Source organism: Eretmochelys imbricata, chromosome 5 (genome assembly GCF_965152235.1).
Source record: "Eretmochelys imbricata isolate rEreImb1 chromosome 5, rEreImb1.hap1, whole genome shotgun sequence".
In the NCBI taxonomy this organism is placed as follows: Eukaryota; Metazoa; Chordata; order Testudines; family Cheloniidae; genus Eretmochelys; species Eretmochelys imbricata.
In genome coordinates, this window is record NC_135576.1 from 44,171,115 (window position 1) to 44,185,807 (window position 14,693).

Consider the following 14,693-nt stretch of genomic DNA (forward strand, 5'->3'; position numbering starts at 1 on the left):
CTTGGAATGTTTTAATTTTCAATATTGTGTACAAAACCATTGAAATACTGGAAACCGTGATAATGTATTCCTTTTTCATATTGATATGCAGATGGTATCTCCAAGTAAATGCATTCTGAAAATACTTATATCAAGAAAGATTAGTGATTTGTATTTGTAAGACATCAGAATCTGTAACATGAATTAGACAAATACAACTTTGTCAGTTCAGGTCGTATCTTTTTAAAATCTGTTTTATAGTATATTAACATTCATGCATTCTTAATTAGGCTGCAATGCTTTACTTTTTAATACTGCTCTAGACTGTCAGTAGGCTTTTGTCAAGAAATAGTTTATTAATCTCATATTTGTGTAGTATTAATGTTTAGAGACCCCAGTCATAGACCAGGACCTCGTTGTGCTAGACAATGTACAATCAGTTACTGAATTTTGTAATTAGTAGTAATAGGCATGCAATCCTGTTTGAATCTGTTCTGTTAACCTGTGAATTGGGTGCATTCCAAGAAATATAGATCACACATTATCCATGGATAGTTTTCTGTTTTGCTGATGCTTGATCCCTATTGGAGTCTACATGAGTAAATCTTCTCAGGGGATTTGATATCACATGTTTTGAAGAATGCATCAAAATAAAGACTGTAGTAGGCAAGAGTGCATGTTAAGTCAATTATGGTTGTGCATGTGCAGTGACTGTCCATGCTTTATAGGGAAAAGAGCTTAATTTAATGGCAGTAATATGTTATATATAATGCAGTGAGCAGCAAGAAGAGCATATACAAACATTAAAAGACTAGTTGTCTGTTTCACTAATATCTGTAATGCCTGTCATAAAGGAAGATCTGCTTCAACTAGAGGAATACAAGATCAAAACAAAGTTAACATATTACTAAACAAAATGAAAGTTTTTTGCTAATAGCAATGTTTACCTTTTCCTTGATGATGTTGTGCTCCAAATACTCATAGGAAATCAAGCTGAGACTTGTAAAATATCAACTATTAGTTTTGATCTATGTATTTTCCTAATATGTTTACTTAGTTTTGAATTTTATAGATAAGTAAAGTTAAATCTATTTGTCTAGTGACAAACTAGGACAAGGAAAAACAAAGCATTCATTTGTATTTTGGTAACATCCAGAAGACCCAGCTGGGATCAGGCTCTGTAGTGATTAGCACTGTACGACATATAAGAACATAAGAATGGCCATACTGGGTCAGACCAAAGGTTCATCCAGCCCAGTACCTTTCGACCGACAGTGGCCAATGCCAAGTGCCCCAGAGGGAGTGAACCTAACAGATAACGATCAAGGGATCTCTCTCCTGCCATCCATCTCCACCCTCTGACGAACAGAGGCTAGGGACACCATTCCTTACCCATCCTGGCTAATAGCTATTAATGGACTTAACCTCCATGACTTTATCCAGTTCTTTTAAACCCTGTTATAGTCCTAGCCTTCACAACCTCCTCAGGCAAGGAGTTCCACAGGTTGATTATGTGCTGAGTGAAGAAGAACTTCCTTTTATTTGTGTTAAACCTGCTGCCCATTAATTTCATTTGGTGGCCCCTAGTTCTTATATTATTGGAACAAGTAAATAACTTTTTTCCTTATTCACTTTCTCCACACCACTCATGATTTTATAGACCTCAATCATATTCCCCCCTTATCTCCTATTTTCCAAGCTGAAAAGTCCTATCCTCTTTAATCTCTCCTCATATGGGACCCATTCCAAACCCCTAATCATTTTAGTTGCCCTTTTCTGAACCTTTTCTAATGCCGGTATATCTTCTTTGAGATGAGGGGACCACATCTGTATGCAGTGTTCAAGATGTGGGCATACCATGGATTTATATAAGGGCAATAAGATATCCTCCATCTTATTCTCTATCCCTTTTTTAATGATTCCTAACATCCCGTTTGCTTTTTTGACTGCTGCTGCACACTGCGTGGATGTCTTCAGAGAACTATCCATGATGACTAAGATCTGTCTCCTGGTTAGTTGTAGCTAAATTAGCCCCCATCATATTGTGTAGTTGGGGTTATTTTTTTCCAGTGTGCATTACTTTACGTTTATCCTCATTAAATTTCATTTACCAAGTTTTCATATAGAAAACTTAATGCAGTCTAAGAACTATTTTAGATATTTTACAAATTTCAACTTGAATTTTTAAGCATGTTGGGAAATGGAAGCTACTGTAGGAGTGCAAAGCATTATTCGTAGAAAACAAGTGGAGGGAGCAGTGTGTAGAGGCAGAGAGAATGTTTAAAAAATAGGATGGAGCAAGTTCATGAAAGCTATACAAAAAAGTGGAGGCCATTTTTACTTGGATTCTGAAACAAGTGGATTTGTTAAAATGGTAGTCAATAGGTCATACCTACATGTGTGTGCAGAGGGCTCTTGTGCTCTGCCAAGGCTAGAGTCCTGGAGCTATATTGAAGGAAGGTAAAATAGTTCAGGCAGAGCACACACAAGTATAAATGAGGATTTATGTGAGGGACTTACCGCAATAGCATATGCGGTATATTTTGTTGAGGTGGTAGAGTTAATCATATTCCTTTTGCTTAAGAGAGGCACTTTAGCTCTTGAAATAACTAGCTGGAAGAAGTTGAGATTTCAGATCAAGCTTATGTGGTCATGCGGGTAGGGAAAACATGGAGTCAATATAAACTTAACACAAATATGGTATCCGGAATAGCTGTGGTCTCCATTTCAATTTCCATTCTCCAGTGTAGTTAGCTATAACTTTTTCTAGAGAAACTTAAGAATTTCAACTACTTTTTACATAACTCAGTGGCATAGGATCTTATTAGCAATTGCACCATGTAACATTCAACTTTGCTTAAAGGAAAATAGTAACATTAAGCAAAAAGAATTGTAATATAATTAAACATAGTTAGATTTTTGATAGAGAGTTTCATAACATGCTTTTTCCCAGGTTATAATAAAGGATAGTAGTCTTGTGCTGACACAATCTCACATCAAAGCATATATGCTGATGACACTTCAAGGACTGGAATATTTACATCAGCACTGGATTCTACACAGGGTAAGTAAGAATATTCTAAAAGGAACAAAGTCCCTTTCAGTAAAAGAGTTGCTAAAGGAAACTTTACACCCTGTAACAAAATGGTGACACTTTTTGGTAGAGCTTAGTTGATCCAAAAGTAATCTCTCTCTCTGTAAAGTCCATGTAGCATAGTTTTATAAAAGGGCGGGGGGCATGGGCGGGCGCTGAGGGGAGAAGGAAAACTTTAGTGGTTTTTATTATGGAGACACAATTCCAATGCCTGCAGCCCAATAGCTGAGAAACCCTACAATAACAATCCACTGTACAGTTAGGAAAGTATTCCTATTTACTTATGAAAGTCTTCCATTTCAAAATTGCAGTAGAGTACTGTATAATGGTACTTTAAATCTTTTGATTGCAATCTTAGCTGTTCTGAACTGGAAAGTACCAACTTATTGTGATGAAATAAATGACTAAATGGAGTTTAATAGAAAGGGCTGGTTTCAAGTGTGTAGTAGAAGGCCGCTAAATTCCTAGTTAATATATTTTAAAAATCAATTCAAATAAAACTAGTGTTCTGCACTTCAGGGAGCAAATGCATCTCTCAAACTTTTGTGGTAACTGTCAGAGTAATGCCACAAAACTAAACTGCTGCTCTTTGGCAGCAAAGATATGGCCACACTTAAATCAGCTTTTTAAAGGTGTTTGGAAAATCTGCAGCTCAAGTAGCAGAAGCACTACAGCCAAAGACACTCATAGATGTAATGCAAAGTTTATTTTTGCAAAAGGGGCTTTCTATATAGAAGCTTGTCTCCTAGAATAACTTTAATAAAAGAGTGCCGGGGAGCTCCTTATTAGTCATGCTTTTATTGATACAGTAAATTTTATTGTCTTTGTCCCTTTCTTGACAGGATCTCAAACCAAACAATTTGTTACTAGATGAAAATGGGGTTCTAAAATTGGCTGACTTTGGCTTGGCAAAATCTTTTGGAAGCCCAAATAGAGTCTATACACACCAGGTAGTAACAAGGTAAGAAATAAAGCACTCTGCTTGGCTGTTGGATAGATGGGTATCTTGTAAAATCAGCTCTGTGCACAAGCCCAAGAGCTAACTTTATAAGAATGTGGCAATGGAAACCTGAATAACTGCTATAAAAGCTGACCTCAGTGCTTTGCAAGGCTATCTAATTGCTTTTGAGAACTGCCAGTAAAAAGGATTTTTGTATCTGTGTTGGTCCCAGGATATTAGAGAGACAAGGTGGGTGAAGTAATATCTTTTATTGGACCAAATTCTCTTGATGAGAGAGACAAGATTTTGAGCTTACACTGAGCTCTTCTTCAGGTCACATGTGTAAGCTTGAAAGCTTGTCTTTCCAGGAGAGTTTGGTCCAATAAAAAAATATTACCTCACCCACTGTCTGTGTAAAAACGATTATGGAATACATGCCTATACAAGATCTTCTGTAACTCTAGTGTAGTCTTTTTTCTTCAGAAACACAAGGAATATGTACACTAGTCTTGTAAGTCTGGTTGTAGTTAACTTCTGAAACAATGAGGCTTATGCTCTTTATTTTTTATATATTAATCAGATTATTTGCCCTAAATGTAGTATTCCTAACAACTCACTCATGTGCCTCTTAAGGTAACTAAATGGTCTTAATTGACAACAGATAGATCTGTTGGTTTTTTAAATATTTAATATACACGTCTAAAAACAGAGTGGGGGTGCAAGGCACAACTGAACTGCCAGAATATTTTTTTCGTTTGTCTACACTAATATGAATAGTTGGGTTTTATTTTAAATGTCTTTTTCTAATGGAAGAAATGGAAGCTAGATTTGTTATAGATGTTTGATTAATGGAAGAAATGAGATGATGGTTCCAAATGTTGGCTATTATGCCATCTACTAAGTTGTTGTTGAATACTAGTGTATTCATCACTGCAAGCGGAATCTAATTAAGATGTTATCCTCATGTGTCAGGTAAACTGAATTGTTTTAGGCAGGGATACTAGCTACTTTGCGTTAATAGTAACTGCCAGGATTCATTCTACACAAGAATCTCAGTACTTAGATCATCAGTGGCTGTCTCTGTCGCTTTTGAGGTCTGGATATTGGCAGGAATTTTGATGCCTACTTGTTTTGTTTCCTGACAAATAACCTTGATTGTTTTTCATTTATTCAGACTGCCAGTTATCCTCTGTCTTTTGAGTTTGCAGTCCAATTGTTTGCTAAGTGCAAATATGAACTGCAATTTCACTTCATTTTGGGGAGGTGTGTACAGCATTGGGATGTTGAACCACATCCTTAAAGGGAAAAAAGGTCTCTCCAAGATGTAGATCTTTTCAGGAATTAAATTGATGATAAATATCTAGGGAGTGAGCAATAAACATTCTCTAACACTTCTGCTCAGTTAAATACTTTATTTATTTGCATTACTGTATTATACAAATTATCCTTGCTTGAAAGTGTTCCTGCTTGCTTTTCAGGTGGTATCGAGCACCTGAGCTACTGTTTGGTGCTAGAATGTATGGTGTAGGTGTAGATATGTGGGCTGTTGGCTGTATCTTAGCAGAACTGCTTCTTAGGGTAAGCCTCGAACACAAATATTTCTGTTAATCTATAATATAATGTAGCTCTTGTACATAGGTTCTTATGTACTTCTTTAGTATTTTAACCTTTGACATTTATAACCCCATACTATCTATTTTAATTAATCATGAACAGAAATCTGATATCTCATCTCAATCACTTTTATTAGCAAAGTCATGCATTGCTTATATATCACTAGTGACTCTCAATCCATATGCACTGAAGTTCAAAGTCTAGGAATGTTAAAAGTATGTACTAACTTTCCATGTGTTGTCCTTCCCCTACTAACCATGAATCAGCAGAACAAAGTTTAATGTCAACATCTGTCTAACTTTAAATGTGGTGGTTCTCAGATTTTGTGCATGGATCATAGCTCTTCCTTGCGCTTTTTTTTTTGCTAGTGACTAACTCATTTAAGTGTGCCCCTTACAATACAGTTCCTTAGGAAAAAAGGTGGAGGAGGAGAATAAAATTCTTTCCTCTTTTGTTCAAAAAGCTAAACTCTCTTTAAAATAGGATAAGCTTGAGAGAAATGATGTTGATATTTAAGAGGCTCAGTGATGGAAAGGGTAGTGTCCTATTGGACCATCTAATCCAATCCTGCAATGCAGGATACTGCACTACAGCATACTTGCTGTTACTTTGTCTAGTTTTAGACAATTTTAAGAAACTTTTATCCAAAATGTCTCTTTAACAGAAAACACTGAGAGGAAAATATAAACTAAATGTCACAAAAACATTGGGTGTCCCTTTGCCTTGATTTTTTTTTAATGAATATCTTAGTACACTGACTTTTCCGTTTTGATTTCAGTTACCCTCACTGTCATCTATTAATGTGTTAAGCGTGAAGAATTAGATAATATTAATAGTCACCTTATTCTTCAACTTCTGTCGCAGAACTCTATCTTCTGCCTTTGGCCTAATTCAGTCTGCCATGTACTTACAATACACAATTTCCTCCTCTGCTTCCAACGTAGTTTAAACTTGACAAACACTGGTTAGGCAATTTCTAACCCAGTGAATCAGTACCCCATTAGTTTTGCTTGAGTGGAGATCATTTAATTCCTAGTATTGTCATCACAAGATTCATTTGGAAGTTCTGAATACGAAACCTAGATAGTCTCCAATATCAGTCTTCCTCTTTCTTCCCTAGTTGTGGGCATTGGAAAGATCACAAAGTGACTGAGGAAAAAATTAAAACATGCAACTATACAGATTTAGGTTGCTTAACATGGTATGTTTAAATCTTTAGTAGGTTAAAAAGAGGCATACCTTTGTACAATCTCACTTACGTAATGGTTGTTTAGCTTCATAATAGAAAATCTAGTGATGAGGTTAATGATGTCATGCATAAATGTAAACGGCATTTGAAACCTATTTTGACATTATGGTGAAGCCCCAAGCATTCCATCAGTGCCCGTCTACAGTCAGTTAGTATCCAAAGCTATGTTACTGTAACAGTAGAATACTTTCACAAAGGGAAAAATCAAAGTTGCTCCCTGGGAGTCCAAGTTCAGAAGTTGATTTAAACCTTTAAATTAAAATGGCTGTTGCATTTGCCTTCTTACAGGTTCCTTTTTTGCCAGGAGACTCTGATCTTGATCAGCTGACAAAAATATTTGAAACGCTGGGGACTCCAACAGAAGACCAGTGGCCTGTAAGTCCTTTAGTTAACAAACCTATCTCAGCATTCTCTTTTTATATTACTGTCAACTGCTTAAATTACATTTAAAGATGTACCAAAATATTTGGTAATTACTTTAAAAAGATTGTTAGCGGAATTTTCAAAACAAAGTGCAGAGGACAGTTAGTTGGGGTTTCCAAAACTGCTATTTGGATTAGACACCTGCTAATATAATAGCGTGTGGTAATTTAAGAGTGAAACTAGAACTTCTCATGATACTTTCATCATATGATGATAGCCATGGGACACATGGAAGAGTGATAATTTAATGCTTTTTCATTTAATCTTGTTTGATGTAGTCAGGTAGTTTGTAGGCATTTGCAAATGCATTTTGATTCAAAACAGTTATATGCTGTCATACCATAATTCAAAAGGAAGTGTTTAAAGATTCTTGCAATATTTTATCATGTTCTTGGTGCTTAATGAAAATTTTATCCTTGAAGAAATCCTTGTTGGTAGGATACTTGGCCAAAAGAGAGGATATATTCTGAAATTAATTCACAAATCTTCAAAATTAAGAACCTTCATTCCCTCACTTCTGTAAACTATAACAAGAGAGATGTAATTCATTCATTCATCATGTTTACTGCCACTTTAACATGCTGTGGTGTGCTTGGTTAAAACTTACTGCAGTATAAATGATGTTGCTAGAAATATTTAGCATCATTTGGCTATTAAATTTATCAATGTAACTTTGTATGATATTGGGGGAGGAAGAGAGGTGACTTGCAAACTGGATGAAAACAACAGTAAGATATGCATTATTGCAACTTGAACAGGTGTTAATCTGTTTGGCTCAATTCTTTTTTCAAAATTATTCAGTTTCCCACTCCAGAAGCAGTTGCAGAGTATTACTTATGCGGAACATAGTCTCCCATGTTGTTGATGCAAATGACTTCCATGTTAGAGAGGCCAACTTAAATTGCTTTTGTCTGAAAATCTTGTGTGTTTTACTGCAAATCACTCCTAAGATTACAATAATGAGAGACTAGAGAGGAAATTTTTTTCGATTTTGTTAGTGCATTTGATCCTCTTAGGGAATAATCATTTTTGTTGTTTCCCTTCTATAGTCATTAACTTTCCCGCTTTGTGGAGCTCTTTACACTGCATAATAGGAAAAATCCTTTAGAAAGGGGAGTATGATTGTAAAACCACAACATTGATAAGTTTGTTACCTGAAACTAATGTAATAGTTTTTATTAAACTGACTCAATTTCAGATTGACAGTATGCTTTAAAAGTTGACTATTACTTCTGATCTATAAGCTGCACTGTGGCAGTTCCTTCAGTTAGGGGTATAAGCTTTTCTTTATTTGTTGTTTTAAAATTTAATTCCCATTTTGTTTTCGTAGGGCATGTCAAGTCTTCCAGATTATGTAACTTTTAAAAGTTTCCCTGGAATGCCACTTCAGCATATCTTCAGTGCAGCTGGTGATGACTTGCTAGATCTTCTCCAAGGTCTATTCATATTTAATCCTTGTACTAGGGTCACAGCTACACAGGTATGGTAGACTGTTTTTATTGTATGTTATAGATGGTGTACATTCTAACATCTCTTGTTAACATCAGTTAAATATCTCTTGGATGTGAGGAGTGATAGTTTAGGTTTGAGATAAAATGTCCTCTTATTTGTATTATAGTACATAGGAGCCCCTGCCATGGATGAGAACCCCATCTTGCTCTAATCATATAATTACTATAAAACCTTCTCAAGCTATGGAGACTTTCAAAGGTATAAATGGCAGTTCGAAGTTAATGTCTGTCTGCCACTTGTCTTTGAAAATCTTACCCTACAGATCTAGGTTGAAGTTATGAGGATGAAAGATTTGGGGCTCATAGGCTTTTTTGACACTTTAATTACATCCTAACTTTGCAACACTATTTTCATTACCACTACCATAGCTCCTAGGAGCCCTAGTCATGGGTCAGGATCCTATTGTGGGCACTGTACGAAGAACATAAAGATGGCTCCTTCCCCAAATGCACAGTCTAAGTATAAGACGAGACAATAGATACAGACAAATGAGGGAGTACAAGGAAACAGTGATTCCGTATGGGTCTGCTTGATAGTCTGTGGTATCAGTACACTGTTCAGCTACCTGGTGAACTTTGAGCTTTACATGTCTTCATATAGGACCTTCCATCCCTTATTTTATAAATGTTTAAATCATAAATTCATATTAATATTCCATTTTTTCTCAGTTTCTGTTGCAACTCTTGACCCTCCTTGGTTTTTACAGTGGGAGCCTTATCCCAGAATTTTCATCTCAAATCTCAGGTTTCAGAGTAGCAGCCATGTTAGTCTGTATTCGCAAAAAGAAAAGGAGTACTTGTGGCACCTTAGAGACTAACACATTTATTTGAGCATAAGCTTTCGTGAGCATCCGATGAAGTGAGCTGTAGCTCACGAAAGCTTATGCTCCATTAAATGTGTTAGTCTCTAAGGTGCCACAAGTCCTCCTTTTCTTTTTGCATCTCAAATCTGTTGCTGAAAGTCTGTGACAACTTTTCTTTGTCACTTTGTGGGGGGATGGATCCATATATTCAGTACTGATGAGTCCTTTAGCCTCCATGCTATAAGAGGCAGTCAGATGTTTTGATTGGCTGGGCTGACTCTCCAGGTAACTGCTCTCACTGGGAAGTAGTGACTCAAAGATTTGGGGGCTTTTGGTGGATAAACAGATGACTATAAGCTCCCAGTGTGACACCGTGGCCAAAAGAGCTAATGTGATCCTGGGGGGATACATAAACAGGGGAATGAGGCATAGAAGTAGAGGTTATTTTACTGCTGTATTTGGCACTGGTGTGACCTCTGCTGGAATACTGTGTACAGTTATGGTGCCCAAAATTTGAGAAAGGATGTTGATGAATTGGAGAGGGTTTAGAGACAAGATTAGAGAACATGCTTTATAGCAGAGGTTCTCAACCTTTTTCTTTCTGAAGCCTACTTGTGTCACAATAATGGGTTTTCTGCATATAAAATCCAGGGCTAGTGTTAAGGGGTAGCAACAGGGCAATTGCTTGGGACCTCATGCCACAGGAGCCCCCACAAAGCTACATTGCTCAGGCTTCAGCTTCAGCCTCAAGTGGCAGGGCTCAGAGCCTGGGCTTCAACCCCATGCAGCAGGGCTTCGGCTTTCTGCCCTGGGCCCCAGTGAGTCTAATGCTCGTCCTGCTTGGTGGCCCCCTGAAACCTGCTTGCGGCTCCCCTGTGGGCTTCGGACCCCTGGTTGAGAACCACTGCTTTATAGTAATAGACTCAAGGCGCTTGTCAAGGTTCCTTCCCCACTCTGAACTCTAGGGTACAGATGTGGGGACCTGCATGAAAGACCCCCTAAGCTTATTCTTACCAGCTTAGGTTAAAACTTCCCCAAGGTACAAACGTCTACCTTTTTGTCCTTGGACCTTATGCTGCCACCACCAAGTGTGCTAAACAAAGAACAGGAAAGAGCCCACTTGGAGACGTCTTCCCCCCCAACCCCTACACCCCCTTTCCTGGGGAAGGCTTGATAAAAATCCTCATCAGTTTGCATAGGTGAACACAGACCCAAACCCTTGGATCTTAAGAACAACGAAAAAGCAATCAGGTTCTTAAAAGAAGAATTTTAATTAAAGAAAAAGTGAAAAGAATCACCTCTGTAATCAGGATGGTGAATACTTTACAGGGTAATTAGGTTCAAAACGTAGAGATTCCCTCGAGGCAAAACCTTAAGTTACAAAAAGACACACAAACAGGAATCTACATCCCATTCAGCACAACTTATTTACCAGCCATTTAAACAAAACCGAAATCTAACCCATATCTAGCTAGATTACTTACTAAGTTCTAAGACTCCGTTCCTTTTCTGTTCCTGGCAAAAGCATCTCACACACACAGACCCTTTGTTTCCCCCGCCTCCAGCTTTGAAAGTATCTTGTCTCCTCATTGGTCATTTTGGTCAGGTGCCAGCGAGATTATCTTAGCTTCTTAACCCTTTACAGGTAAAAGGACTTTGCCTCTGGCCAGGAGGGATTTGATAGCACTGTATGTAGAAAGGTGGTTACCCTTTCCTATTTATGACAGAGCTCAATCTATTTATCTTCTCAAAGAGAAGATTAAGAGGTGACTTGATTAGCTATACGGGGAAGAAATATTTAATAATGAGCTCTTCAGTCTAGAAGAGAAAGTATAACACCATCCAATGGGTGGAAGTTGAAGCTAGACAATTTCAGACTGGAAATTTTTAACAGAGTAATTAACCATTGGAACTCAACAGTTTACCAAGGGTTTTGGTGGATTGTCCATTACTGACAATTATTAAATCAAGATTGGATGCTTTTCTAAAAGACCTGCTCTAGGAATTATTTTGGAATAATTTTCTAAAAGACCTTTGCTCTAGGAATTAAGTTCTATGGCCTGTGCTGTACAGGAGGCCAGACTAGATCACAATGGTCCTTTCTGGCCTTGAAATGTAAAAAGCCCCTCCAGAATTTTCTCTGCCTCCAAAGACGCAGCATGCTAGGAGTAAGGGCCTTTGTAGGCTGTCCAAAACCTGATGAATTTTTTTCTTTTCCTCTTTTTTTTTTCCCCTAGCTGCTTTTTTTCCTGAGCCAATCTACTCTTTTCGTGTATGGAGTTGCTGAAAATATTTTCCAATGGGCTCTAAAAGTGATCTTTGCAATCCCTCCCTGGCCACCCTGTTTAAGATGGGATGGTAAACCTAGTGAAGACAAGTATCAGGGGGTAGCTGTGTTAGTTTGTATCCACAAAAACAACAAGGAGTCTGGTGGCACCTTAAAGACTAGCAGATTTATTTGGGTATAAGCGTTCGTGGGTAAAACACCACTTCAGATGCATGGAGTGAAAATGACAGGTTCAGGTATTATATGACGACACATGTGAGGTAACTCCCTTCCCTTCAAGTGGAAAACCAGTGTTGACAGGGCCAATTTGATCAGGGTGGATGTAGTCCACTCCCAATAATAGATGAGGAGGTGTCAATTCTAGGAGAGGCAAAGCTGCTTTTGTAATGAGCCAGCCACTCCCAGTCCATATTCAAGCCCAAATTAATGGTGTTAAATTTGCAAATGAATTTTAGTTCTGCTGTTTTTCTTTGAAGTCTGTTTCTGAAGTTTTTTGTTCAAGTATAGCTACCTTTAAATCTGTGTTAGAATGTCCAGGAAGATTGAAGTGTTCTCCTACTGGCTTTTGTATGTTACCATTCCTGATGTCCAATTTGTGTCCATTTATTCTTTTACATAGGGACTGTCTGGTTTGGCCAATGTACATGGCAGAGGGGCATTGCTGGCACATGATGGCATATATAACATTAGTTCTAGTGAAGACAGCATCTGACTTAAAAGTCCTCCCCCCACCCCCCCAAAGTGTTCACTGACAGAAGGGTGGAATGAGCTCTCTGCAGAGACTATGAAGAATTCTCAGCAACCCATAGAATAGGGTTGATAATGGTCAGGTTTTTTGGGTGTGGTTTTTTGGGGTATTTTTTTTTGCCAAAGCAGTAAGCTTTGGTTTTTTATATTCTGAGTTCATGCTCTCTGACATTCCAAAAAAGGGGAAAAGGGCCAAGGAGTTGGGATCATCCTTAGAGAATTTCCCTTACATCTGTTCTACTTTGACACCTCCCTTGATGCTTTTAGGTCATCCAGCAGATAGAGGACTCTAGCATAGTGGCAAGAAGGCTTCTATGAGTGACTGGGTGTGGAAGGTGGATATTTCCTCAAGACAGGTTTTTGCTACCAGAAACCTATGTTTGGGGGTGGGGCAATATAAAAAGGTAGATCTAAAGCACAGGACAAAACCAAAAAACGTTTGTTAATGATAAAGCTCAGTACAAATTTTAAACCATTTTAGGCATCCCTTTTGGGGTTATGGAGCTTCATATAGATAATGGTAGGACAGATTCTTTAAGAATAGATGGGAGAATACCAGGCCTATTAAATGCAGAGGTGACTCATTCTCTGTGAATGTCTCTAAGAGCAATCAGTGACTACCTCCCTCCAATATTCCGCAGGGGGGAGTGGGAGCTTGGTTGTTTCGGGGGTTTTGGTGGGTTTTTTTTGATTCCCACCTGGTTTGCTGCCACCACCATGGACAAATGATTGACACACACCATTTCCAAATGTGGTGCTACAGAATTCTAAAAGACCCCTCTCCTCCCCTAGCTGCCCAACCCATCCCAGAGGAAGGCTATGCTCAGGCAAATCGACAGTCTTCATATCAGGGTGAATGAGCCTGTCCGAGACCAGGATCAGTATTGGGGCTTATAGTCCATACTGTTCCTGGTTGTGAGGCAATCATGGAGGACAGGGCTGTTCTGGATTTAAAGACTCAATAAGCTGATCCACTTCCACAAGTTCAAAATGGACACTGCTCCTGTCTGTCATGGTAGCTACCACAACAGGGATTTCCTAATCTTTTTTTTGACTCAAGGAAGCATATCTTCACATTTCCATCATTACACAGACGGTACTTGAGGTTTGCATACAGCACTCTGTACATGCAGTATAAAGCCCATTTTTGGCACTGCCACTGCCCCCAGGGTAGTCACAGATACTAGGGGCATCTCTGAACAGTATCTGTATCTTTTTCTCAATGGCATTCTGATGAGAGACTTCCGGAAGAAGGAGGCTCTTAAGTACACCCAAATGACTGGGGCAGAAACATGGATTTATAATGCATATGGAGAAAAGCCAGCTTGACCCTACCCAGACAATGGAACACCTGGGAGTTTGGCTGAACACCACACCTCACAGGACATTCCTCCCCAAAAAACGGGCAAGTACAGATTCTGGAGAAAACATACAAAATCCTTCACAGTCAACACTACTGTATGAAGATCTTCTAGGCACGTTCATTTCATGCATATACCTACTGTTATGGGTAAAACTTCATTTCTGGTGCTTGCAGTACTGCCTACTCTGCTTTCCTGCTCACATTCAGAATTTCAACTCTCACTATAAGACTTCTCTCCACACTAAAAGGTCCCTCGGATGGCAGTTACAATAAGATTCACAGACTGTGTCTGCTTGGCAGAACCACAGAGACTCCATAATGATGGATGCCAGCTCGGAAGGATATGGAGCTGACGCATCTCCACACATGGTACAAAGTCAGGGTCACTGACAGAATCTCACTACACCATAAACAGTTTTGGAATTGCAGGTGATTCACCTAGCCCTTCAGGCATTCCTCCCTACCTTAAACTCAAGACACATACTTGTATTCATAGTCAGCATGACTGCCATAGCATATGTAAACAGATGGGGCACCTGGTTGAGCCTGCTAAAAGCAGAAGCCACATCTTTCTTTGGATGGACTGAGAGAAACATTTTGTCGCTTTGAGCCGCATATCAAAGGGCAGCTGAATGCCAGTGATTGGCTCAGCTGCAAAAGCTCGGAGCAGGGGAAATTGTGTC

General features: G+C 38.6%; 1 protein-coding gene across 4 annotated transcripts in view; it reads left to right on the forward strand.

Moving 5' to 3' along the window:
* Nucleotides 1-14,693, forward strand: part of CDK7 (cyclin dependent kinase 7) — a 32,345-nt gene that overhangs the window by 13,248 nt on the left and 4,404 nt on the right. For all 4 annotated transcript variants that reach the window (XM_077816967.1, XM_077816968.1, XM_077816969.1 and 1 more), the window contains 5 exons: nt 2,933-3,043; nt 3,916-4,034; nt 5,492-5,591; nt 7,165-7,251; nt 8,630-8,779. In XM_077816967.1, the coding sequence (XP_077673093.1) occupies nt 2,933-3,043; nt 3,916-4,034; nt 5,492-5,591; nt 7,165-7,251; nt 8,630-8,779 (567 nt within the window). The remainder of the gene's footprint in view (nt 1-2,932; nt 3,044-3,915; nt 4,035-5,491; nt 5,592-7,164; nt 7,252-8,629; nt 8,780-14,693) is intronic.